Source organism: Platalea leucorodia (assembly GCF_965183815.1).
Source record: "Platalea leucorodia genome assembly, chromosome: 3".
In the NCBI taxonomy this organism is placed as follows: domain Eukaryota; kingdom Metazoa; phylum Chordata; class Aves; order Pelecaniformes; family Threskiornithidae; genus Platalea; species Platalea leucorodia.
The window spans coordinates 101,918,110-101,945,936 of NC_138825.1; the positions used below are offsets into that span (position 1 = coordinate 101,918,110).

Genomic DNA, 27,827 nt, shown 5'->3' on the forward strand with positions numbered 1-27,827 from the left:
GCCACAACGCCTAGGGCTGCGGCCGCGCCGGCTGGGAAGCGGCGCTTTCCCAGGCCGGTCCCGCCCGGCGGCGGAGCGGAGGATGCCGGGAAGTGTAGTCCCACCGGGCGGCGATCCCGGCGGACCGCGCCAGCGCCCCGGGGCACCTGGCGGGGTCGCTGCCCCCCGCCCGGCCTCCCCGCCACCGCGCTTGAGGCCCGGCCCCGCACCCCGCCGCCGCTCCGCTGCGGGAGCCGAGGGAAGGCGGCGATGTGCGGGGCGGCCTCCCGCCCCCTCGGCGCGGCCCCTCAGGCCGGTGTCAGCAGGGCTCGGCCCGGGAGCCGCCATTTCCGCTGTGACTGCGGTCAGAGCGGGGCCCTTGTTACCGGTAAGTTCAGCACCGGGTAGGGAAGGGGCGGCCAGCGCTGCTGAGGTCGCGTCACTCTCGCGGCCCCCGTCCTTCGCCCGTCCCGCTCGGTGAGCGGAGTTGCTGCGTGCTGCCGGTACACCTCATCCGGTTCCCTAAAACAGGACTAGAGCCATTTTTTAATCTGTATTGAAACCTTTTTCTGTTCCGGAAGCAAGCCACATGTCTGGGTCTTCACCTATGGCCTGTGCACCCTTCCCGTGCCTCCAGCCCTGAACGCTTTCGGGGCAGAAGAGGAGAGGGGCCGGCGAGGGCCCGCCCCTGGGCCCAGGAGCCGGCCGCGGGCACGGAGGGGCGCCGGGGCTGTGGGACCGCCGCGGGCGTCCCCCGGGTGACTGCCGAGCCCCTGCGGGGCGGGGAGCCCGAGGGGGCTGCCGGCCGGGGCGGTCGGGCCCGGGGAGGCTCCGGCTGCCGGCACCCTGGCCGACCCCGCGGGGAGGGCTGCGGGGAGCAGCGCAGCGGAGGTTTACAGGTGGGCCGAGCACGAATGCAGCTGGTTATCTTTAATGCTGCTGCTCCTTCGGGGTTGGAGACAACGCTGCCGGGCCTTTCTCCTCCCTGGGTGTGCCTCTTCTCTTGGGAACGGAGCAGCCCTGCCTCCAGCAACAGAGAAACGGGCTGTCCCTGGGCTGCGTACTAATAACGTGTTTACGCATGTGAGATGCAATGGGGATGGCTTAAAGCAGAAATCTCTTTTGAGTAAGAGCGCGCTGCACCTGCTGGTTTCACGGAGAGTCATGCACGGCCCTAGGGTTGTCCAAAAAGCGGATTCTTTGCCCGGTGTGCAACAGGCCAATAATCACACACTCGGGAGAGACATTGCGTATTTATTTCGGGTTTGCACAAATCTGGGCGCTCGATGATTTCCCACAAATCAAGCACACCTTCGTACAAAACTGCAGCGTATTTATCCTGCTGCACGATTAGTATAAACCCACCCAAATTTACACTTACTGGTTAGTGATTAACATTTCATACACTATTGGTGTACTGTATTTAAATTAGCCTCGCTTGCTATGTAAATTAGCACGCATGCTCCTCTCAGGCATGGGGGGGGCAAGTCTTTTCGGTCCTGAATTGACTTGGTGGTCGCGATCGCCCCTCGCCGCATTTACCTTTCATCCAGTTACTGCAGTTTTACCAGATTTCATGTTTTTCTGGCCACCATCCAGTCTTTGGCACCAAGGTGTTCCCTTTTATCGGTTTGTTAGCTCTTCTTCAAGGGTATAGCCATTAGTTTTCCACAGTTTGTTACGTAAACAAATAATTTCATATCTTTTAGCTCCTTCCCAGGTTCCTTTCCCAAAGCACAGGTGGTTCACAGTTCCGCTCAGTGGAAAATTCCACTTTCTGCAGGATATCACTAGGAGGGAATTTAACTCTTTTTATTATTATTCTTTTTTTCAGTCTAAAAAATGTAGATGTAAAGACTAGCCTCTATGTAGATGAGGGGGTGGGCATCCAGAGCTTTTTTGGAATTCCTTCACACCTTTTTTAACGCATTAATATCTTGTCAAGTAAGTGCATTTCTACGTAGGGTTCACGGATGTGAAATCCTCGCCGAGGGGAGGAGCTGTGTGCGCTGTGCCCCAACGCCAGCTCACCCCGTCTTGCAAACCCCGGGGAGTAACGCTATGTTTTACTTTTAAAACCTAAAGAACTGTCAAAAGAAGCTGAGGCTTACCGAGTCGTTATTACAGTCCGATCTGATGATCAATTGTTTGAGGCCAATGTTTTTGTTCCTCGTTTCCCTTTTCCTGTGTCGTCGTCGTCCCGTCCCCCCCCCCCCCCCCCCCCGACCCTGCTGGAGCTCAGGTGGGGAAGGCTCGGCCCCCCAGCAGCGGTTAAAGTGTCGATATTCTTGCCGTTTGCTCACAATTTGGTATTTCTGCGTTCCCGTTTCGTTATTTAAACTCCTCTCGGGGATGTGAGAGAGGCCAGTCGCCAGGGGATTTTTATTACTTTTTTTTAATGACGCTCCAACCCAGCTGGGCGGCAGTCCCCTCTGGCAGCCGTGGGGCCGCGCCGCCGGGGGGTCACGCCGAGCTGCTCCGCCGCCGCCCGCTTTTGGGGGGGCCTAAACCCCTGCCCGCGGGCCCTCGCCGCCCTCCCTCCTGCGAGGGGCCCGGCCGGGCGGCGCGGAGGGGAGCGGCGCCGGCCCAGCGGCCCGCCCGGCCGCCGCCGTGGGGCGTTATCCCCCCGCGGGGAGCCCCGCGGGCGGGGAGCGGCCGGGGGCGCGGCGGGCCGCGCCATGGGCTCGGCGGCCGGCGGCGCCCTGAGCGAGGCCCGCGGCCGCCGTGGTCCGCAGCTGGGCCGGGGCGGCGCAGGCTGCGCCGCAGGGCCGCGGTGGCAGCCGCCGGGGGCGGCGGAGCCGGAGCGCCGCCATTAGGGGCCTCCCGCCCGGCTTCCGCGGGCCGGGGCTTGGCGGAAGGAGGGGGAAGCCGCCCGCCGTGAGTACCGCTGGGCGCCGCGGTCGCACGGGGCGGGGAGCGGGAGAGGAGCTTTTCAGTAAAATAAATGACTGGGGAGGGGTCGCCGGCGCCCGGCGGGGCGGAGGCGGGGAGCCGGTCCCCGCCTCAGCATGAAGGCCGGGCGGCGGCCGGGCGCAGGGGCCCGCGGCTCGCCCCCCCGCCGCCTGGCATCGCCCCGGGCCTGCTGCCGCCGGGGGCGGCTCCCCCGCCGCTCCCGCCTGGGCGGCCAGCCCCCGGGGCGCCCCGAAGCCCTCGCTGGCAAACGTAAACAGCGGCTGCTGGGACAACATCGATTTGAGCCCGCGGCTTTAATCCACGCCTTTCTCCGTGCGTCCTACCGGTAACAGCTTCAGGTTATTGCCAGAGCACAGAACAAATTTTGGAAGGCACTTGCTGATTGTTTACTGTTTGCGTTTTTCAGCTTTGGCAGAGAGTGAGCCAGTTTCAGTTCTCAGGGCTGCAGCCCTTCAAACGGGAGAGGATACTAATTTAAAACATACATAAGCAAAATAGTAAGTTTGAGTTAGAGTCAGCAAGTAGTCTTGATACATTGAATTAGGCTTGCTTTTCACGGAGTTTTGCTGATTGATTTCTGTGGGGAAAAAAAATGTTTATAGGTGAGATAAAGTCTGAACATGATGTTGCAATATGGTGAAAATAAGGCTTTTGCTTTTTTCTGTTTAGTAACAACACACTCTTTTACTCCAAAACAGCTTTGCAGTTTGTATTTACATCCTCTAACGACGTGAATTTGCCTAGATTGCAGTTCTAGACTAGAATCTAGACGAGATTATACATGTTGTAGCTCTGCAAACGGCTTGTCAGAGACTCGTGTTCTTTTCAGTGATTTCAGTCGGACTCTCCTTCAGTGAAGCAGTCTGCAGGTTTAGTTTATTCCCGTAGTTGAAGGTGAGAGATAGCAGAAGGTGTTAAGGACAGAACATAAATCTTGCAAAGTAAAATAGATTTTTAAAAACAGCTTCACTGTTAAGCTCAACAAGAAATGGTACTGATTTAATTAACCAAACAAGACTTTATTTAGGTTTTGTTAAGTGAGTTTTCATACAGGTGGATTTGTGCTTCCATAGGAGCCATGTTAACTTCTGTGCATCCTGGCATGTTTTTTAACATGCATTCCTCACTGAAATCTGTATTTTATGACACTTTTTTTTCCTCTGTAGGTTCTTTGCCTCCCCTTTATGCCTCAAAAGTATTTCAATTAATTTGTCTGGTTTGGTCACATTCAACAGAAGAGCTGGAATCACAAAGCTAATTACTTACAAGTTTTGTGAAAATCAGTGGCTGTGAAAAGGAGAGGGACTTAAATTAGTATCCCGAGGAATACTCAGGACTGCACTACCCAGTGTGTAAGATAGTGTTAGAGGCATGCCGTTTCTTTTTCATATGCAATATGTAAAATTGTCAAAAGGTATATTAACATCATATTTCCTAGTTTTTGTTTGTTTGTTCCTGTATCAGTATTAATGGGACTAATAGGCTTAGAAGACTGAAAACAAAGGATCTTCACAACATCTTGCATCTACAGGATTGTGGCTCTGCAGTGATGTCAGTTCACAGCTCAAGCAACATAATCCCATTACTTCTAAAATCATAATTTGGCTTTGTGAAATAAGGCAAGATGGAGGAGAGATTTAAGGCTCCTACAAAAAAAACGCAGAAGTGTAGTTCAGATGCAGGTGACAGAAGGCAAAGGTCACCAGCCATGGATATTGCTGTCCTCTTAGAGCTGGAGAAAAAGAGATTGCAGGGACCAAGCCCTCATTGCAGGAGAATTCTGTTTTATTCCAAATGTACGGTTAATTTACATAGAATAGATTACATTTGTTCTAAACTAACGTGTAGGAAATACTAGCAACAATTAAATTAAATGAGGGAATAAGAACTTTTTTTGCTTTATTATCTAGCATTCTGTTGTTCATGCAGTGTCAGGACAAAAGGTCGGATAGATAATCTGATGTAGCCGCTAATTCTAGAGACTGATTCATGCTTAGGGCTACGGTAGTGAAATACATTTGGTCTTATCTGACATGAATATAATATTCTTCCTCTGAAGGCTTTGTTTAAGGGAATACATATGGCTATATCTCTATGGAAAGTCAGAAAATTGGTTTGTTTTAACTGATGGCAGTACGACTTGTGAGATGGTGACTTACACGTCTGACAGTTTGGCTAGAACAAATTCCCGCCTATCTTACTGTAATGCTTTATTTTTCTGATAGCAAACTATTTTCTCCAAGCTATGAGACTTTATCCTCTGCTTTTAGTAATAGTTTCTCCCATTAGGGCTGCCTGCAAGCTTGCTGTAAAGTATCTCTAGATTTAGCATAAGAGTGGATTTAGGAACATACCCAGTTATGCCCAGATACAGGCTGGCCCTTTCTGGTGAGAGACCGAGACACGTGTTTGTGTATAGCTTACAAGGAATATCTCTCGGAGGAGAGTGGAGTCTGCAAACAAGCAATCTCAGAAGGGTACAGAAATCAAATGGATTATGTTCTGTGCTTTCAGACCAAAGGCTAAGTCTTGAAAACATGATTCCTGCAACTGTTCACACTGTCCTGAGTGCTCTATATTTATGCTGCCACAGAAAGAACTGGTTACACTCGGAGGAGAAACACAAGAAACACTAAGGACTGAAATGCGCTTGCAGCTAAAGTATCCTCATCATGAATAGGTACACAACTCTCAGACAGCTTGGTGATGGGACCTACGGCTCTGTCCTCCTAGGGAGAAGCATTGAATCTGGAGAGCTAATAGCCATTAAAAAGTAAGTATTTTCATTTGTTACTTAACGGTGGATGGTCCAGGTTTTTCTGTTCTATGGTCTGCATCATTTGGTGATACTGGTTTGAGTACTTCACATTCCACGCAACATCTGTAATTTAGAGTTGTATTGGGGCAGCACACAAAGCTCAAGTTCCTTGTATCCTCCATAGTCCCAGCAGAAGATAAAGAGGGTGAGGTATATAGGCTTATTGTAACAGTGCTCTGCTACTACGTGCAGTCAAACATGTATTATATATATTATTTTGAGTATTCTGCAATGGTGCTTTGGAATCTACAGCCCCTTCCCTGCTGCTTACATGGAACATACGTTTCATGGTCTCGTTTCCAGTGTAATGTTAATACTGCAGTGATAATTAACACAATGGATCTCATTGTCCATTGTTTGTATCTTTATATGCTATTATGTTTTGGTCTTCTCAGTGTAAGATTTTCTTAAAATTCCTTGAGAAATCCACTTGATTTTTCTCTGCTGCTTCAGCAGTGACCTCAGTTTGTAAATGGCTTATTTGTCCTAGTTGTGGTAAGAGACAGCTGTAAAGCACTGCAGGCACCTTCCTGAAATACTGACCATGACCCAGGGACATACTTGTCAAAAAGCTTTCAGTACAATGCTGTTTTGTATGAATAGTCAATAGCTGGCTTTAGCAACTTTCTAAAACCTCTGTGCTGAGGGTATTTTTCCTGTATCAAACCTTGTCAGAAGCACCTTTGATTTTCATTTTGCAGCATGGTAGAAACTAAAAACTTTCAGAACAAACCAGAAGATGGTACGCTCTCAGCTTACATGTTAATTCCAGTCCATTATTAAGAACAGAAATGGCCTGGTGGCTGAAGGCACAAGACAGTAACTGCAAAAACACTGCTTAAACAAAAAAAAATAATCCAGACCACTTCACGAAATGAAGGGCTTATAGTTCTTAAACTATTCTGATTATAAGAGCTGATTTTGAACTGGAAGCTTACTACAATAATAAGTAACACTGAATTATTATTAAAGTCTGACAAAGGGTGCCTAACTCCCTCTGAATCCAGACTCTAAGCAGTTGGGTAATTTTGTAAGTTTAATCTGTGCTCTTCTGTGTGTGTGTGTGTGTGTGTGTGTGTGTGTGTGTACATGAGCCTTCGTCCTGTTGGTTCTAAAGTGTAGAATTAGGTGTGAGAGAACTGAGTCATAATCAAAATGCATATGAACAAATAGGACCATACGTTACACACAAATATTATGCTCAGAGTTATATTCTGGCTTAGGAGAAAACAGATCTGCCCTGCAGTTTGTTTCTGTTAAAGCAGAGTTGCTTATAAGCTTGAAAGGAAAGGCAGAATTAGGAAAGCAGTTGGCATGATAGATGCAACTCGCAAAGGAGAGAGAAACGTGGGGAGCAGTGGACACTGAAAAATGAAGAAATACAGCTTAGAGGGGAAAGGTGTTGAAATTACAGACAAATCAAAATACAGAGGAGAGGAGCAAGAAGAATATGATAAAATTGGAGACCCAGTGATTTAATTTGGTCTTCATTATATTTGTTTCAAAACTCAGACTGAGTTGTTCATATCTGTTGTAACCCCTGTCCTTTTTACAGTTAGACTCTATTACACTACATTGTATACTGGAAGGAAAAATAGTATGCCCTGACTTGCTGAAGGCTCTGAAATTTTTGCAGTAAGATAGATATACAAAAAAAGGCAATCCTGTGTAATAGTAATGCTTTAAGATTCTGTTAGAGTGTACCTTGTCTAGAGATGTAAAGTTTTTTGACAAAGAAGATAACACATTATATTTTGATGGAAGAACTGAATTGTTAAGATGTAATGAAACTTATGGGTCTAAGACCGGCTGATGTTGACCATGTATTAATCTTTTTTTTTCCCCTCTACTACTGTAGAATGAAGAGGAAGTTTTATTCCTGGGAGGAATGCATGAACCTTCGAGAGGTTAAGGTACTTGTTTCCTTCAACAGTTGACTTTAAATTAGACAATCTCTTTCACATTTTGGGGTAACATCAAATTCTTTCCACCCCTTTTATCAAAAACTCTCCCCAACATGAGCTGTGGCATATGGCATTACAGTTCTGATTCCCGGCCCTGCATTTGAACGGGGTGTCTATAGTCTTACAAAGATTCTTATTAAAATTCTGTAACCTTACAAAAAATCATTTGGTTGTAGAGATCTGCTTCCTCCTTGCAGTGAGCGGTGAGTGAGTGAGCAAGCTTTCCTATCACAAAACCTGGAGTTGATTGGTGTTTGTTTTTCAGAGCTTGAGAACACATGCCCTTTGCTCAGCAGTAACCTTTGTACGTGCAGTTGTTTCTGTGTTGGTTTGGGGACAGGCATTTGGCATGAAATTCTGACACCAGCAAAGCTTTAGGGGTATGTTCTAAGGACCTCCCTTAATTTCTAGTCCTTGCTATCACTGTTGCAAACATGCAGAAAACCTAGGTCATTTTTCTTACAGTACCATGTATTGGTACTGTGTTGCTACAGCAAGAATGAATGTAGAATACACTGAAAATCTAAAAAGAAGGGAGAATGAAGACCCAAGTATGCTGGTTTGGGCTGGGATAGAGTTAATTTTCTTCACAGCAGCTTGTATGGGGTTATGTTTTGGATTTGTGCTGAAAACAGTGTTGATAACACAGGGATGTTTTAATTACTGCTGAGCAAGGCTTGCACAACCTCAGGCCGCCTCTGTTTCTTAGGCTTCCCCACCAGGAAGTAGGCTGGGGCTGGGCAAGAGGCTGGGAGGGGACAGCGCCAGGACAGCTGCCCCCAGCTGACCAAGGGGCTGTTCCGTATGACATTGTGCTCAGCAGGAAAAGCTGGGGGAAGGAGGAGGAAGGGGGGATGTTCAGAGTGATGGCGTTTGTCTTCCCAAGTAACCATTACGCTTGATGGAGCCCTGCTTTCCTGGAGATGGCTGAACACTTGCCTGCCGATGGGAAGCAGTGGATGAATTCCTTATTTTGCTTTGCTTGCGTGTGCAGCTTTTGCTTTACCTGTTAAACTGTCTTTGTCTCAACCCACGAGTTTTCTCACTTTCTGCCCTTCCAATTCTCTGCCCCATCCCGCTGGGGGGATGAGCGAGCTCAGCTGCTGACCAGGGTCAATCCACAATACCAAGGAAGAATTTCCAGGGTTATATTTAGTCCAAAGTCTAACCTGGCTATTGCCAGTGTAAGTACAAGAAGAGTGTGAATTCTGCCAGTAGGAAGTTACTTATAGAGAAAATGTGATTGTTTTGGTCCCTACTGTGATGCCAGGTAGCTGGTTTTTGAATGACCAGTGCGTTAAATCGATACATATACTGTATATGTATCTGGCAATACTCGTCTTTGTTCTCAAAGCTGTCTGATTATTTAAAATATTGAAGAATTTTTGAAGCCAAGTCTTCTGCATCAATGAAATATTTTTTTCTTTTTCATTAGAGTAAGACCCTTGTAAAATCCTGTTTGCATTTTCTGTTTCTAGTCTTTGAAGAAACTAAACCATGCCAATGTAGTAAAGCTGAAAGAAGTTATCAGGGAAAATGATCATCTGTATTTTGTGTTTGAATACATGAAGGAAAATCTTTATCAGTTAATGAAAGAAAGGTATGTAACAGCATCACCCATTCCTGATATAAAGTAATTACTTGCGCAATGTGCTTTTAACACCCCTGTTACTTTTCAAAGGACTTTGGATCATTTGTTTAGGCGTGGATCACTGTGGCTTAAAGCTGTGTGCTGCAGTAGGAGCTGTGGCTGTCACCTTTGAGCATATCCCAGACAGTTTAGTGAGAGTTTCCAGTGTCTCTTCCCAGATTAGCCTGGCAGATAAGTAGGGCACTCTTTTGAGAGTTAGGAACTGTGGACTTTTAACAGCCCTCATGCTGAGGAGGCATTGAACCTAGAACTTTTGATTTCCAGGTAAGTACTCCAACCAGCAATGCTTTTTCTATTAGAGGGTGGTATCACCACCTCTTCTGTTATGGCTTCCTCAAATAAATGAAAGAATAAAAAGTGGTTGAAACAGGAATCATGAGGGGTCAAATTCTGGATTGCTTCTAGGAATTTTTTTTTTCCTTGCAATTTGAACTGACATGTCCAAAGACTGCCTGTTTTATTTGTCAGCATTCTCAATAAAATCTAGCTTCTTGATATTTGCTGGAGCATTAATAAAGTCTTAATTTTGGCCTTTAGGCCATGATAGCATCCTCCAGAGGATAATTTGGGACAAAATAGCTCCCTGCTTTGAATTGTTCTCTGAGGAGGCCGTTTTCTCTGTATGGACTGTAGAATCAGCCTGGGAGATGACAGTAATCTTACTTGATTTAACAAAGTAAGGTTATTGTTGTAACATATCTCTGTGAATTCTACATAAAATACTTTTTTTTTAAGCATAAAAGTACTTATTATGCATGCACAGGTATAGAACAACTTTAAATTGGGCACACATAATATGGATGCTGATTTTTAATTATATAAAACGATGAATCTTGAGAAAATGGTTCAAGTGCGTAACATACAAACCAATTATCTTTAGGAATTTCTTAGAAATGCTTGATACAGCCTAACTCCTTATGAAAACAAAAAGGGCAGATGTCTGTAAAAGTGTGCTACACATCATATTCTCTACAGTTTAGCTAGGCCTTGGACTGGTTAGACATAGTATAAATCAAACCTTTAAGAATGTGGTTTATTTGCTTAAGTCTTGGTTAAAATTGCCAGTCTTGCTGGAAGGGACTGTAGAGGAAATATGGCTCTCTTTTGCTGTAATTAAAAAAATAAGCAAGCAAATATGAAACGCTGACTGTAGTAGCTGATCTCACTTCTCAAATATGTAATGGTCAGGTTTTTCGAGTGGAATCAAGCCCAGGAAACTGAATAAGGCCCAAGCCATCTTCATTCACTGATAGGCTCTTTCTGGATAAAATTGTCACCGATTTCCACCCCAGCCCATCTCTGCTGTGTTTTGGCATGCACAGTGGTGGCTGGTACAGAGCTGTTTGATCAGAATCTCTCTTGGTAAGAGGGGCTATCATTAAACTGTCTGCCATGTCTGATCTTCTCGCCTGAATATTTTAAGAGCCTCTTGTTTTCAGTGGTAGCAGATGAGACTGTTTTTTCAGATAACAGAAGAGAAAGAAGTAGCACATCAGCTGTTAGATAATAACAAGGGAGAGTCAAAAGTATGGCTTGTATATGCTCTAGAAGAGAGGCCAGAAGAAACTGTGCATGAAAAGCACTAAATTAACATGAACCCTTGCTGTTGAGGAGCGTGCCTCATGACCTGTACATGTTAAGGTTTGTTCAGTTTGGCCAATTTTCCTTTTTTTTTTTTTTTTCTTTCTTTTTTCCCCCCTTTTTTTAATTCATTGTCCCACATAGTCTTAACGTGATATCACATAGTCTTAATATAACGTAATATAGCAGTTCTGCAAATACTGTGTAAATTTTATTGGAGAAATAAACTACATGATAGTGCGTAAAATATATCTAGCAGTTTTATTGTCATTGTTACCTTTTGTCTTTGGTTCAGTAGATAGCATAAGCTAATGAGTGAACTTAATCATTAATATTTATTTCTTCTCTTTTATCCCACAGAAACAAACTGTTTCCTGAGTCTACAGTTAGGAATATTATGTATCAGATCCTGCAAGGGCTTGCATTTATCCATAAGCATGGTAGGTTATGTTTTAGCTGTAAACATTTTGAATTAGAGCAAGATAGTGTCTGTGTAAGTTTTTTAATGAGTACACTAACAATTACATTACTAACTTTAGTAAACGGAGTGATCAAAAGCATGGCATTATATGAGAGATTCAGATTACTGAAAATACCCATCTTTTATAGTTGCCTGATACTTTAGTCTGGAGGTTTGCTCAGTTCCTTTTCTGTAGATTTCTACTTTCTCAAACTGGCAGCTGGACACTTTCTAAAACTCATCTGATGTTAATGGGCATATTTCTTGATAGATTTAGAGGTCTCCTGAGATTGAGAATAAAGGAAAAACTACTCTTTTCTCAAGGTACACACAGATACCTGAGTAAAACGCACATTCTTTGTAAGATACACTTAAAGTAATAAAGTCTGAGTGACAAACGGCTTTCATTGCGTGGCCTTCCAACTAATTTTTACAATAACGATAAAAGCTAAAGCTGGCGTACCAGCCAGTAGTAACAAGACCCACTTAACTAATAAAAAAAAAAAATTTAATGATAACTTCCACACGACGTTTTGCTGCCCTCTGAAATTCTGCCTGCTAAATACACTGTAGTGTATGTTGCTGGTCAGCTCTTGGGGTTATCAGAACTAACAAATCAGTGTCCGAAGTCCTGGAAGTGAAAGGCTTGTAGGACCACCATTTCAGTTCACTCGAAGAACACATTTAACTTTGTTTTGCAAAACATTTTCAAGCTAATGCTTTTATTCTCTATTCTAATGGGGCTTGGATACTGTCCTGAAATCAAACTAGAAATTCCTGTCTGTTCCAGTGAGATACGAAATATTTAAAAACGGAAAAATAGTATCATTTATTTGCAACAATTTAGCCACCTTTTTTTAATAAATTGTCAAGTGGATCACAACCTTTCAGAATACCTTTTACTGCTTTTTAACTTACTGTAGCTATAAAGAATGAACAATTTTGTGTTGAAACTGTCTTCTTCACTGACCTGCCACACACTAGACTGATATTTCTGCCAAGATGTTGCAAATCTGTAGTTACAAAGATCTGGAAATTCATGGCAAGCCTGACAGGATGGTCTTGATGGTTTTGTGGCTCACAGTGTAAGACTGGGTGTCCCAAAATTCTCTCTGCAACGGTTTTGGAAAAATCACATGAACTTTTTTTCCCTGTCTTTGTTTCTCTCTTCTGCTCCTGTATGGCATAGAAATGCTTGTCAAGTAAACTTTTTATGTTCTTTGTCCATCCAGACTCTCAGCATCTTTTCCTATTTGAATACACAATCAATTGCTCTTTTTACGAGTTTGCCATGAAACAAATTGCCTCAGAAGCATTCTGTTGGCGCATTGCATGTCTGTGCAGCAAAATGCAGAAGTGATTGTACTAAATGCTAAAAATAACCTTGATTGCTCTGTCTGGTGCCTTCCGTAAAGAGGCAGTAGTTCAAGCTGGCACCAGAACATCTACTTACTATCCCTACGAAGGACATAACCTGCTGGTTGGTAGAAATCTACAGCACTATGTCTTCAATGCTGTCATGCATTAATCTAACAAATGAAAGTTAATATAGTTATACTGGACAATGTAGACACATCCTATGTGAACATTTATTCTGTTCTCTGTGGGAGCATATTCAAGGCCATGGAAAAAACTAAGCATGTTGGAAGGTCTCTGAAAAAGAGGTCATAGCGCCCTAGTAAGGTACTACAGAGGGGGATGTATATCGGAAACAGTGGTTTCAGATGCTTGCAAGAAAGAAGCATAAGGACAAGTTTTCCAGACTAAAGGTGGAAGCAAATTTCAGAGACTGTAGTCAGTAATATTCTATCCCTCTTTCATTTGTATCGAAAGAGCTCTTGCCAACTGCTCATTTGTCATCAAGTTTTGCTGAATGCAGAGAGCACTAAAAAAATACGCCAAGATCCGCTGTCTGACAGGGGGATGAGTAACTGAGTGCTCGCAGATTATTATGTTCTCAGATGTAAAAAGAAGTTTCAAAGTGCAAAAAAATTGCCTTATGTTTTAATTTGTATTCCGTTTAAAAGAACTTCTGAAGTAATTTTTTTATGCCTTAATTGCACAGTTTCCAACACAATTAGAATGAAACTAACATTAAAATGTTGTAAATTTTTTTTATGTTCAAGAAGTGTCACTTGAAAGGGAGCTATCTTACTGAATGCTCTGAATAGTTGTAAGATAGTCAACTTGTGTGTACTGTTCTTCACAGTCTGACTGAACAACCATTATACTGACTACCTCTGTTGATCACATAAGACTTTGAATTCTGTGTTGTGCTATTCAAGGTTCAGCAATAAGAACTAAAGCAAAACAATCCCGGTGGAAAATAAAGGCTACAGCTGGGGGTGGCATTGCAATGCACATCAATATTTCATTTGAATTTTAGGGTTCTTTCACAGAGACTTGAAACCTGAAAACCTCCTTTGCATGGGACCAGAACTTGTGAAAATAGCAGACTTTGGCTTAGCCCGAGAAATCCGATCTAGACCTCCTTACACGGATTATGTATCCACAAGATGGTAAGTGCTAGTATTCACCTACATTGTGTGAAACTTATAATCAAACCTTTAAAGAAGTATTAAATTTGTGCTAAATGTAATACCACTTTTGATGCCTCCTCTTTATGAGACTTTTATTTAAGCTTGGCATAATTTGAAAAGCTTTGGTTAGCACAAGGCAGTTTACAGATGGCAGCAGCACAGGAACAAAGAGGGAGCCCAGTAAGGCAGGTGGGACATGCTGGGATTGCTGCATGTCAAGAAGGCATAAGAGAGCTTACAAGAGCTTATGTAGGTTTTAATTCTTTTTTCTACCAGAAAAAAAAAAAAAAAAGTCATCTTACATACAGGATGGGAAAGGATAGGAGCTTTTTAAGGGATGTTTGCTCTTAACAGCAAAGAATGAAGAGCTGAATGGTTTCATGTATGTCTGTTTGGATTGTGTTGATTGTTGGGATTTGTGTTTTTTTTTTTTTTTTTCTCTCTTACAGGTACAGGGCTCCTGAAGTCCTTCTGAGATCCACCAGCTATAGTTCTCCAATAGATATTTGGGCTGTTGGTTGTATAATGGCAGAAGTTTACACACTGAGGCCTCTCTTCCCAGGCGCCAGTGAAATTGATACTATATTCAAAATTTGCCAAGTCTTGGGGACGCCAAAGAAGGTAGCTAAAGTGACATTGCACACCGCAATAATACTAGAGCTGTTCTACAATACGGAATGGCACAATAGTAGTAAGCATAAAAATAACAAATTTTCACACTTACTGCTCTTGTATGGTATTGATCTCAGATATAGTAAACTAAATTAAAACTTATTTTCTGTGAAATAAGCATTATGTAATTATGCTATAAACCCTGAAATTTAGAGGAGGAGAAATAGATCCCTGAACAGCAAACAAAGTCATTAGACTATGATTTCATTAGGTGGGAATTTCATTTTCTCTTGCATACAGCGTATAAACATATGGTTTAAGAGGCTAGAAATTGGAATCATGGCAAGACTTGTATCTCTTGATTCCATTTGTGCCTTTGACTTGGTCAAATGTAAAGCAAGACTTCCCTCACACCAGAGGTTTGAGGTGAAAATTTCTAGTGAAATCTTTAATATAGTCTAGAGTAAGCTGGACACAATCTATTACTGATAGGAGAACATATGCTAGTGTACTTAGGCACTATGATATTTTACAGCTGAACTTTCTTTTTGATTGGAAATCTCATTCTTACAGAACGACTGGCCTGAAGGCTACCAACTTTCAGCCTCCATGAATTTTCGCTGGCCTCAGTGTGTACCTAACAACCTAAAAACCCTCATACCTAATGCTAGCAGTGAAGCGGTGCAGCTTATGAGAGACATGCTGCAGTGGGACCCCAAAAAGCGGCCAACAGCTAGTCAGGTTTGTTTTCATTTTCTTTTTCTCACATCTGCATGTGACGCTTCCTTTCACTGCAAGACACCTTTTATGGACAGTAATTTAGCAGTTGCTCAGGGGTGCAGTTCTTAGAAGGGAGAAGAGCAGAAGCCAAGAACAATTTGCAAGACAAAGGGGAGTAATTAAAAGAGAGTAATCAATCTTTTGCATGCAGTATCAGCTGCGCAGGGTGTGTGCTCAGTGATCAAACGTGTGACTGCAGTGTGTATAAGTACATCTGAATTAAGTATAATGCAGTCACTGTGAATAGCAGCAGAGTGAAGGTGGGATGTATGGCTGAAGGCTGTGATGCCGTTGTTTCATTGCTATTGATACGCACCACAGAGTCATGGAATGGTTGAGGTTGGAAGGGGCTTCTGGAGGTCATCTGGTCCAATCCCCCTGCCCTGGGCAACATGTGCCAGTGCTCCATCACCCTCACAGTAAGAAGGAGTTTCCTGATGTTCAGAGGGAACCTCCTGTGTTTCAGTTTGTGCGCATTGATTCTGGTCCTGTCACTGGGCACCACTGAAAAGAGCCTGGCTCCGTCCTCTTTGCACCTTCCCTTCAAGTATTTGCATACTTTGATAAGATCCCCCTGAACCTTCTCTTCTCCAGGCTGATCACTCCCAGCTCTCTTAGTCTTTCCTCATATGTGAGATGCTCTATTCCTTTAATCATCTTCGTGGCCCTTCGCTGGACTCTCTCCATTATGTCCATCTCTCTCTTCTGCTGGGGAGCCCAAAACTGGACACAGCACTCCAGGTGTGGCCTCACCAGTGCTGAGCAGAGGGGAAGGATCACCGCCCTTGACCTGCTGGCAACACTCCCGCTCATGCAGCCAAGGATGCTGTTAGCCCTATTTGCAGCAGGGGCATATTGGTAGCTCATGTTTGACTTGGTGTCTATCAGGTCCTTTTCTGCAAAGCTGCTTTCCAGGTGGTTGACCCCAGCATGTACTCGTGCATGGGGTTGTTCCTCTGCAGGTGCAGGACTTGGTATTTCCCCTTGTTTAACTTGATGTGGTTCCTGCCAGCCTATTTCTCCAGCCTATCCAGGTCCCTCTGGATGGCATCATGACCCTCTGGTGTATCAGCCACCCCTCCCAATTTTGTGTCATCAGCAAACTTGCTGAGGGTGCACTCTGCACCACCATCGACATCATTGATGGAGATGTTGAACAGTATTTGCCCCAATATTGACCTTTGGGGTACACTAGTGCCTACTGGCCTCCAACCAGACTTTGTTTGACTGATCGCCACCCTCTGGGCCTGGCCATTCAGCCAGCTTTCAATCCACCTCACTGTCTGCTCATCCAGCCCAGTGTTGCCTGGATAAAGTTGGTTTATGCAAGGCAGTTTGCAGGGCAGTCTCAGCTCAGTTGCACTGTAGATATGTCCAAACATCCTGTACACAAACGTAGCCGAAGTCATCAGTACTGCACATATAATGATCCAGTTGATGTTGTTGACGGTAGCCGCTGATTTCTCATATCAGTACTGCAGTGGTAGTACCCAACTAATGAAATGAGCAGGGCACCTTTTGAAAAACAGATGTGATTCTGGGTTCAAATCTGACTCAACTTCAATAGGACCATAGCTGAGCCTTTGTGATTGTATCAGACCTCCAATACAAATTGTAATAAATCTTTAAAGCTAATCAAAGCAGTTAAAAAGTAAAATAGATTAAGAACTCTCAAAGGTAATGAGAAGTAAAAAATACTGACTATAACTTGGTATTAAGAGCCATTAACAGATGTTTTACAGTAAGGTACAAATATGATGAGGAATCTGAGCTTTTAGAAGCTTTTCGCAGTGAGAGGTCCTTGGGAAGGGAAGGTGAGTATACCTGAAACAGCAAGATGGGCAGAGATGAATTGCCTTTACTGACAACTCTTTAATTACTTGTAAGGCAGGATAAAGATATTTTTACCAACATGTCTTCCAAAAAAGAGAGAGGCTAATATTCGTAAGGGTTCTATTTCTTTCACTTGATTCAGTCTTGGAATTGGAGAATGGGAGAGATGGGATGTCTCTGGGGTCATTCAAGTCTTGATGGCTGAATCTGTGATGACTGGTGTGCGTGTGTTTGCATATGCTCATGCACACACACATGAAGAGACAGCACATAATGAAACATGCCTTTAGATGCCATATACCTGGTTAAGTATCTTACTTCTGCAGAACCTTTTCCTTTTGTGCAAGTCCACAGAGGGTTTGATAACTTTGTATCTGTTGAAACTTTTCTACTATTGCAGTATTATTCTGAAGTGGATTGTGCTCACTAGAATCTAGTGTTGATAGATGGGTCTTCTGCTGTTTCCCATCCCAGAAAAAAGGAAATTAAATTTGTGCCGTGACATAGGGCTAGGGTAAGTTAAAAATGTTGGTTTCCTGAGTTGGATCCTAACATCTTAATTATGTTTTAGGCACTTCGATATCCGTACTTCCAGGTTGGGCATGCTCTGGGCGTTCAGGAATTGGGGAAACAAAAGGAACTGCATAATAAATCGTCTCTCCATATTAAGCCTGTCCCGCCAGCACAACCCCCTCCGAAAGCTCATGCTCGCATTTCATCAAGACCTTTTCAACAAAGCCAGTCTTCTCAGCACTTGGTGTACCCATATAAGACAGACAACTCTGGGGCTGAGCACAGTAACTACTTACAGGAGGACAAGTCTAACCAGGTTCTTCTGCCTGCAATTCACAATAAGGTTCCTCAGCAGGTAAAGCTCCATCTAGCATAAGATACACTGCCTGATATTTCCTTAATTGTGTTCTTTTTCTTGTTCTCTTTCAAGGTTCTTAAACTTTACTAAAAGGACAGGAAATGGGAATAAAGAATAGTTATAACTTTCTGCTAGAAACTGGAAGTTACTCTGTTGAAATCTAAATCCAGTTGCTCTAAAACCAGCAAGTTGATTTCTCATTTCAAAGCCATTTTATGCTTCTATTTGTTGTAAAGCACCGCTTAAAGGATGACGCTGTGATTTCATATGAGTAGAGTAAAAGGGATGTACAGTGGTCAGAATATTAATGGGATTGATGCCAGAGAGAAAAGTATTAAGCTAAATAGTGTTGAAATGAGGGGGAGGGGGCTATTGCCTTCATCCATTTAAGGCATCCAATTTATGTGACTGAAAATAATAGTCCCTTTGGGCTTCTGTACTGGCCGTGGAAAACAACAGATTCTTCTTTCAGCATAAGAACCTACCATTTCTGTTGATCATACAAGGAGACTGGATTCATAAGGTAGATGACGAGAGCAGACAGTGTGAATGCTGCTGCTAAGAGATCAGTCTTAAGTAGGGTCTGTACTGGCCGTGCACAGAGTTGCACAAGGTTGAAATGTACTGATGAACTTAAATGGCTGAAGGGACACACATTTGTACCTATGCTGTGTTGCGAGAAAAATACTTTTTATAAATGTCTAGGCACAGGCTTGTGGAAACATGAACATGCATGCAGTTTTGTACTCCCAAGATGGGTCAAGAAATAAAAATTGAGTGTGAGCTAAATGTTTGGGAGGTGTATAGTGAAATAGAAACAGAATTGGAATTGAGACCTAAGAAATTTTATTCTGTCTGCGCAAGATGCCTTGTTACAGGATGAAATGCAGAAGATAGGTAGTAATGTCTGCAGGCTACAGATTGTGTTCTTAGCATGCTTAATGAAAGATGAGGATTCTGTTGTTACAGCTCTACTACCAGTATTACTCTTCAAGATAGGAAAAAAAAGTCCTCTTTGTTTCTGTCACCTGGTTTATGGTATAAGTGCGTGGGTTTGTTTCTTTTCAATCTTTGTAACAGAAAACATCTGCTGCGACTGAGAATATGAATGGTGAACTTAAGCCAAAAACTAGGCGAAGGTGGGGACCTCTTGCTAGAACAGTGAAGAGTTCTGAAGACTGGGATGACTTGGAAGACCTTGATTTCAGCTCTTCTGTCACGAGGATGGACTTGAAAAACAAGAAGAGGCAGAGTGATGATACTCTTTGTAGGTAAGTTGGTTTCTTTTATGTCTGTGTGTTATTTGGTCTTATTTCCTTAGGCTTCCCCTCTGTTTTCGTAACGTTGCTCTTCATGCTTTCTGTGGATCTAGAAACATATATCCAGGCTGGTAAAGGACATGCAGCTTGTCCTGCTTTGCCTTGGCTGCTTGTTGAGTGCTGACCTTTGAATTGCAACACATTTTTGATGGACAGCACACCCTTCTATATAATTCCTTGTTCTTTTTTCCCCACTGAAAATGATACTTAGCTTAAGTCTTCCCAAGTTAATCTTTGAATATATACTTTCTATTTCACATACGAACCATTTTGACATATTCCACGCATATAAATTGTTTTGGGTGACTCTAAGCTGCAGTTTCCAATGGATCATACACAATAGCAAAAAACTTATTGAGTTATTTATAAAAACTTATAAAAGCAATATATAAGGGAACTAGAAGCACAAATCTGATTTTCAGGGGCACTTGTATGGCTTCAGGCTGAAAATATTCCCTTTTGTCTGTGTGTTTATGCTGTAGCAAACACAGTATGAGGAAATGATTCCTGGAGATGGGATGGAGATGAGAAGGCCAACTGTGGATAGACTTATGCTATAATAATTGGATTAAGTGTAGCAATTTCTGGGTTATAGATTTGAAAGCATTTTGGACCTGAAGCCTTCGGATGCTGTGGGCTCCGGCAGCAGTGCACCTTCCCACACGACCTTTCCACGGCAGGACACTCCCACATTGCGAGTTTCTGCAGCAAAGCAACACTACTTGAGACATTCTAGGTATCTACCTGGTTAGTAAAAAATACTTATTTCTTTTTCTTCCTGTGATTCCAACAGCAGTATGAAATAGTCATTGGTCCATTAGGCTTTATCCTTTGAGTTCGTGGAAGGGGGCTACTGCTTAAAGAAAATGAGGAGAGCAAGAGCTTTGCTAATGTAGGTGGCCATGATACAAACTACATTCTCGCAGTCTAGCAACTGAGATAAATCCTGCTTACAAGAAGGGGACAGGATTATTGGTACTTCTTCCTCCTGCTGGATACTCTTTTATACTTTGAAGTGTGTTAGAAGATGTCTGTTAATGTTCCAAGCTATTCCCTGTTTCCCTAAGAAGGGTAAGAGTGATCTTCTAGACTGGAAAAGAAAGTGCCTTACGTTTACCTCATGAGTATATAATGCCATGAACAACAGAAGCTAACTAATAGTGGGAATATGCTTTGCTGTAGCTTGGAGTTAAATAGAATGCAAATCCTTATCTCTATAAAGGAATTGCATGCCTGTCCTCATGTTAACCTCTGCTATACTGAGACCAGCACTGGGGCTGGATGAAGTGCAGGAGGTGGAAAGCGTGTCTGCCTGTATTTAAAATGAGCTGAATATAAGCATATCCTCTTTCATAATTTTTGTTTATAAAGGCAGTGTTAGATGTTCATTCACTTGTAGTACTAATACTTCAAAATTAATTAAGCAAACTAGAAGGTGCCGTGATGGTAAACTCGGTCTTTTTTTCCGAAACAATTAATTTCAATGACTTTCAAATTGGATCACTTAAGTAGAGTTTTGTTTGCTAAAAGTTGTGTTACTAGAGGAGGTTGTAAAACACATTGATCCCAAGCCTGCTTTTGCTTTACTATAAATTGTGAGTGCATCTTTGAATGTTAGGTGCCCTGCTTAAATATGGGATGTATGTTAAATGCAAATAATACGTGACATATGACCTGTACTGCAAACTGTTTGCACAATCTGTGGTTTCCGTAGATACACGAAAGAAGAGTACAGTACTATGAAAAATGTAATCTACCATTGTTTACTCTCAGGTTATCTTGTCACTGTTCGGCTCAAAGCTGTAAAATGCTGTGTTTGATACAAAGCATAGGTTTCATTTACATAGCAAGATTCGCCTTCTGTGACTTGAGAATAGTTGTGGCCTTGATGTAAGGATCCTGTTCCTTGACATAAGCAGCCATTGATGCTAGTGAAACTACTTACACTATTACCTTTGCAGGATTAGGGCCTATGGCTAGTCATAGCGTTCTCGTGTGAGACGATGGGAAGTAACCCAGAGGCATGTTAAGAGTGAAAAGGTTTTGGTTAAGTTCACTGAACTGGACAGCTGCTCTAAGATGGAATGAATGAAATGAATGAATTCCATCAGATGGAATGAATGAAAGCCTGTGTACCAACAGAGATTTCAGCGTGGTAACTTCTGTATTTTTGCAATAGGAATAAGCACAAGGAATAGCATAGTCTCCACTTCAGACAAAGAGTCTGTTCCGTCTAATCCCTGGCCCAGTTCTGGTTTGCCTGGAAAAGCTTCCGGTTTGGGAGGAAGTATTAACAGGATGAATTCAGGTAAGAAGTTGTGCCTAACACTAAGAAAAGATAATAGGTGATGTCTCTGCAATTCCAGACAGCTGTACTTTGGGGTCACCCCTTTCTAATACATTGTCAGCTCCGAAGACATTTGCTACCGTGCCTGTTCTTTTTGTTGAAATCAGTTATGAGCACAGTTCCTTGGATTTGGAGACTACCTTAAACTGAAACATAGTAATTTCTTCTAATGAATCCCCAAAAGTCTGGTTTGAAGTACCACATGCATAGAAGGTTGGACAGCTTAGGTCTGTTCAACCTGAAATACTTCATCTTGCCTTCAGTTTCCCTCATCAGTTTTTGTAAGTCATATTTGCAGGTTTCCAAATTACTTTAGCCCAGCTGGTGCATAAATGACTGTCATAGAGGAGGAGGCTGGCCTAAATTGAACTAGCCATACACACCACTCTTGTTATGTGAATAAAGCAAATAAAATACATCATCTATCATCATGTCTTTTAATTGATGCTGTTTAAAATAGTGAAATAATTGTAGCTTTAAAAAATTCAGACAAAAAGCAAAACTCTTCAATTTTTCTTCTTCAGGTTTTTGGGGCATTTGGTATTTCAGGTATTTAATCCCTATTATTTTATTTGAAGTAATTAATTTGTAGATTTTTACATTAGATTTTACCAGATATACTTAGACATGTTGATGTTTCTAGATTGTATCTATGTATTTCCTCTCTAAATCTTTCTTGGCTTCAGGTTTTCATGTGATGTTACAGTTCTGCAGTGCGGTACTTGTTTTGCATATGTCATTATGAAAATGTTTGATTGAGAAAATTTCTGTTGCTTAAATGCTTAAAGAAACATTTTGGGCCTTCAGAAACTCTGTTTTAAAAAATAAAAAACTTAAAAGTTAGGATGTAATTTAATCAGAAGATTGTCCTTTAAAGATTTGAGATGGGATGATGTTGTAAATGGCTAAACTACATGAGAACCTTTATATACGTAGCACATGTCTCCTTTGTGGCTCTTCTACAAGTTTTTGCTTCTTTTGTAGCTGCATGGGATATCACTAGATTTTTGCCTTTTTTACTTATTACCATGATTTCCCACAATACACTTTGCTCTGCTGCTCTAGTACATCATAGGCATATGTGCGATGGATCTGATCTGTGCATGCTAACTTGTTTAGTGTCCATCTGTGCTATGACCCTAGACTGTTTTATTTATAACTATTCTTGTTCCAATTTCTACAGCTTACCCTGCAGTTAGATCTGTTTGTGCTCATCTCAGGGACAAGTTTTGTAGCTGACTTTGCAAATCTGGAACGTGCGTCTGTCCTGATTTATTAAGTTGCACTCTTACTGGCTTCAGTAAGAGCTTTGTGTAGCACCAGAGCCCCAGACTCCCTGCATAGAAATCAAGAGCGAGTATATTCATAGGACCCAGTTGCTGAAAGTCAAACAAAATAGTTCCAACTGAAATGCTAAGTTTTGAAAGCTTTGAGAAACCTTGAAAAAGCTGAGATGTTGGGGAGAAGCAGAAATTGCCCTTCTAAGAGTAAAATTTGTACCTGTTTTCCATTCATCTTTAATGCAGTCTGATGCTGACAGTCTCCTGAATGCAGGTATATATAGGATCTGTGGATTCCTAGTGTCTTCAATGAAGTTCTTATTTTCATCAGCCCATGATGAGGCTTGATCTTGAATATGACCCATCAGTGCACACCCTTGTCATCTGTTGATAGTATGGGAGATCCACTGTGTTGAGCTCAAGCGTTCCTTGCCATCTCTTTCAGGGCCCGTAGGATCAAGCGGTCTGACTGGTGGTTATATCCCTTCATTTCTGAAGAAGGAAGTAGGCTCTGCTGGGCAGAGGGTTCAGTTAGCACCAGTTGTGGATCTGTCTTCTAGTAAGTATAGTACCAAAGTTGGCTTGGTCCCTTGCTCATTACTCTGGTAATGCTGTATAAATGCACCACTGAACTACATATCTTTGCTTTACTTTGTTCGTAAATATTTGACTGACTGGAACCACAGTTTGTAGTCTTTCAGAACTTCATATGGAGAAGGATTTGGGTTATTTTTACTTTGTTTATGAAATACGTGGTTTTATCCTCAGCGTATTTCAGTGGGACCTAGAGGTTGGTGTGAGAGCTGGCACAGAACTCACGCTTGTCAAATTAATGATATAAATACACTTTGTCTGATAAGGTTTTAGGGATTGGATCCACTATCATTTCACATCAGCAAATTCTATTAAAAAAGGAGGCTTATTTCCTGAAGAAATAAGGATCTGGACCTGCGTCCAGTTGCTGTTCAATGTGGACAGCTACTCAGTGAACCTTTATCTCATGGCATTTTCTTTTGTTCCTTAGATTATGCTTCTCTGAAGTCAGTAAGACCCCATCTTGGACGGGCAACGTTCAATTCACCTACAAAAAGCACACCAAGGCTAATGCCTCTCCCACCCCCAGCTCAGCCGATCCACGGGCGTGTTGACTGGTCTGCAAAGTACGGTGCTCACCGGTGACTTGTGGAAATACTCTCTGAACCAGTGTGTGTTTCCCGTGAAATGGTGGCTAACACGAGACAATTTGATACTGTTTTATATACCTGTAAATTTAAAAGAAACAGATCTTCTATGAACGAGACATTTTGAAGGTTTTTTTTTACTTTTATTTGTATTAATTTGAATGCAATCTTGTACCTTTTTTGTATAAAATAGTTTTGTTATATAATTGGGTCCAGTTATTTTCATAAATTGATACATTTTGTATATATGGCTTAGGGGGTTTGGCATTTTTATACGATAAATTTTTATAATGAACTTTTTAAAAATTTTACTTTTCCTTTATTAGATTCAACTTTTTTATAAAAGTGAATAAAAAAAAGCAAAGTGGTGCAATATTGCAGTGGAAGAGAAGTACTGAGGAAGGGGCATTCATTAGACGTTTTCTAAAGTTTACGCGCTAAATGAGGCTGTATAATTTCAGTGATGCCATGTCTTCGTGCCACACTTCTGTTGTCCTGTACTCATTTGCTTTGTACTGACATCAAAGGAATGAGTGACTAACAGTCTAAACTCTCCTTTGCAGTCACTGAGAGACTGCTGAAAGTCAGTGGGAGGCTTTTTTTTATTTATTTTTGCTTTTAAAAGGTTTTGGTTGGACTGCTGTCCAGCTTTCCAGCTCCATTCTTCTGCTTTTACCAAATTTGAGGAATCTTCTTGTTTGGTGAAGGGTAAATACCCTTCTGTAGATCTGTTTTCTGACACAGCGCTCTTTTGTCCTGCTTCAGAGTTGCTTCTTGGCATTGTTCACTATGAAATAGAATGTGGACCTACCTCTGTTAAATTCATTTAAATGTTTTAATGATTTCTAAAGACAAAAATCAGATTCTGTTTCTTCTTTTTTTGTTGTTGTTGGGAGTATAAGATCTGAAGACATATTTAAGACAGTATGAACAATTATAAAGCTGGTTTCAGAGTAACAAAGTGATACGCCAGCAGCAGAGTTTAAGGAAACAATATCTATGCAGCTGACAATTTTCACAACTGTTTTAAATCACTTTTGGGAAAAGAAAAAGTCCAGAGGAAGTGAGTCAGTTTAAGCTTACGTCAGTTCTTCACTTCAGCACATCTTCATTTACAACGTGAAGAATATGTCAGCTTCCGTAAATTAGGCCCCCAGGCTCTGCTGGGAAAAATGGGACCTTACCTGGTCCTGCTAAAAAACGTTCTAAAATTGTGGTTGATTTCACAGAACCTCTTTGAAGAGCAGTTTTATGTTTAACTCAGTTTATAAGAGAAAATGAATTAACAGGTTATAGAGAAAAGAAAATAGCCCCATAGTCTGGTTTAACTCTGCACTGGGAAGGAGTGCCAGGGTCCAGCCATCAGCAAAGGATTCCTTTAGATGACAGTCAGCATTTGGCTGTTCCTGCACCTCCTTCCACAGAAGGAAGATAAAACAGTACAGTGCTGGGGGAGAACGCTTTTATAGCTGTGTTTTGGAACAGCACCACCAAAGCTGAAGTGTGCTGTGAAAATGCATCTTCCTGCAGAAGCGTACAGAAATGCTCACCTTTCTGAGCTCATTTTGTGAACAGATCAGGCGAATTGTATATTTATGAGACTTTAGTGTAGTCTAGGGGGATCAGAGCAGGTACGGTTCTCGGCATCCAGCTGTTTCGAAGGAGCTGCATGGGTAGTGCGTCAGTGAGATCTTCTCCATGGCTCTGCCAGCACCCGCGGGGGGTGGCCGCTGTGGACTGGAGACTGATAACGCACGCTGGCCTTTCCGTACTTCCCATGGAGAACGTGTGGGACTCGGAGGCAGCTGTACCCTAGAGTGGGCTGCTGGCTCGGTGCTACGGGGGAACCGTCAGGAGCACTGGGCGCTGTTTGCTTTTACGGACTCAGTCCACAGTGAGACAGTACAAGACAAAAAGGGAGCAAAAAGGTCTATGCATTAAAAAAAATATGCATGTAAGACATACACATGCCAAAGACACGTTATGTGTCTAGCTACTCTGTTATGTGTTCATAACAAGTACTAACTCCAGACCATACCTAACTGCTCCCAGAGCAGTGATGCCAGTGCATAGCAGTAAAATAAAGCAGCCATTTAATTTCTAAAGCACACACTGATGCTGTCTTTGGGTAAGTGGAAAGGGAAATATGTATATTTGTGTTAGAACTGGAAAGATAGTTGTTTCTTTTGGTGGAAATAAATATCTGTATTTATGTCTAGATATCATTTAATTTATTTTATCATTGAGTAATTGGTCTCAAGAGGGAACACCCTGAACCTGTCCTAAGTATCCCTAGACCTAAGTAGGCAATTTAACTAGTCTGTTCCCTACACTTAATTCCTACTAGTGGAAGCAGGAGACAAACAAGTGACAGGAACGGGCTGCTGAGGCTTGGGTTCATCCTGCCTAACCACAGGCACCGAAGGGTGAGCTCCTTTGTTGTGAGCTGACTCTTGAAACCAGTGGTGAGTGAGAATCATCTCAAGAGAAATTCAGCTCACCTGAGAACTTCGTAGCCCTCTGGAGACGCCTGGGTCTCTCCACTAAGCATGGGGACTCCTCCACGTGTTTAAAGTAATACAGGATGAATCTGAACCTGGCCTGTAATCTCTGAGCCTTTATCAGCCCTGCTGTGGTTTTCTTGACTATAGCATTCGGGTTTGGGTCAGTCCAGCAAAATGATTAGAAAAAGAAGTAGTACTTTTTTGGGCATATCTCCTCCTTTCCCAAATTAAAGCCTTTGTTTTGGAAAAAACTAATGATATTGAGAATCACTTCTGCTAGTTTTAACTGAGTGGGACAGAAAATTAGCTAAAAGTGTAATGGCAGCACTTGTAGCCTTTACTTGAGCAAATTCCTACTGAAGTTGGGAAAAAGTTCTTTCTGAGTAAGGGCTGAGTTGACTGAGCTATGTATTTTACTGTGCTGTCTCAGTGTGCGATACAGGTATGGAAAACACGTAGGTCTTTTGTACTGAAATCTGGACAAAGCAGCATATCTGAGGATTTATCACATGTAACCTGCTACTTTGTGTTTTAATATTTAGCAGCATCTTTATGCAAAATGTTTTTAGAATTCTACTGTTTACATTTTCTCAGGCTTATGCATAACATGTAATAACGACTGTTGGAAGTAAAGGAGCCTGACAGTGGACTCATTCACCTCTGTAATCCAGGTTTTTGTAAAAGTATTGTGTAAGTAAGTGCCATGACGTTAGCAAAAAGAACCCCAAACAACCCCAAACCAGAAAACCCATTTCCATGGCATTTCTGTATCTAATAAGGCTGTTGATGTGAGCAGGATGTTCCATAATGTGAGGAGGAAACTGTACTGAAAGAGCATTTTTGAACTTGCATGGAAGGAGAGGGTGGAATTGTCAGAGTCAGTAAAGAAATAACGGTTCTTGTTTATTCAGTGTTTTTGTTCAAAACCGTTATAAATGTTTGTTTCATTCCTTCTGTGTCAAGTCTCCTGCCCAGAATAAAGTTACTTTTGAAGAAATATCGACTGACTAGAGTCTTGATCCTTTATTCAGGTTTTAATAAAAGCACTTCAGTTTGGCTTTTGTTTGTTTGTTTAGTTGTGGGGTTTTTTTAAAATCAGCCTTACGTTTGGTGCCTTCTGGGAGGGGTGCTGCCTCCGGGCAGCTCTGCTCCTTTGGCCACCTGATCTGAGTCTCGGCATGTCATTTCTGCAGT

At 42.4% G+C, this 27,827-nt stretch overlaps 1 protein-coding gene across 8 annotated transcripts; it reads left to right on the forward strand.

Moving 5' to 3' along the window:
- Positions 1-185: 185 nt before the first annotated feature.
- Positions 186-27,591, forward strand: CILK1 (ciliogenesis associated kinase 1). 8 transcript variants are annotated; one of them, XM_082306110.1, is made up of 14 exons: positions 186-367; positions 5,407-5,665; positions 7,569-7,623; positions 9,153-9,274; positions 11,267-11,346; positions 13,753-13,885; positions 14,356-14,527; positions 15,092-15,259; positions 17,703-17,999; positions 19,083-19,273; positions 19,917-20,068; positions 21,501-21,629; positions 23,394-23,507; positions 23,973-27,591. In XM_082306110.1, exons 2-14 carry the CDS (start codon positions 5,565-5,567, stop codon positions 24,125-24,127), a joined length of 1,869 nt encoding a protein of 622 aa, XP_082162236.1. In that variant the 5' UTR covers positions 186-367; positions 5,407-5,564; the 3' UTR covers positions 24,128-27,591. The 8 variants fall into 8 exon arrangements, with proteins under 8 accessions (XP_082162236.1, XP_082162239.1, XP_082162242.1 ...); XM_082306113.1 differs by having other exon boundaries at positions 5,486-5,665; XM_082306114.1 differs by lacking the exon at positions 186-367 and adding an exon at positions 2,739-2,856 and having other exon boundaries at positions 5,486-5,665.
- The last annotated feature ends 236 nt before the right edge of the window (positions 27,592-27,827 follow it).

What these genes read in the sequence shown, in the direction of transcription:
- CILK1 (XM_082306110.1), top strand. Translation starts at nt 5,565, where the DNA reads ATGAATAGGTACACAACTCTCAGACAGCTTGGTGATGGGACCTACGGC. An exon ending in TGAACCTTCGAGAGGTTAAG is followed by an intron (nt 7,624 to 9,152) that starts GTACTTGTTTCC and finishes TTCTGTTTCTAG; the next exon opens with TCTTTGAAGAAACTAAACCA. An exon ending in TATTAACAGGATGAATTCAG is followed by an intron (nt 21,630 to 23,393) that starts GTAAGAAGTTGT and finishes CATCTCTTTCAG; the next exon opens with GGCCCGTAGGATCAAGCGGT.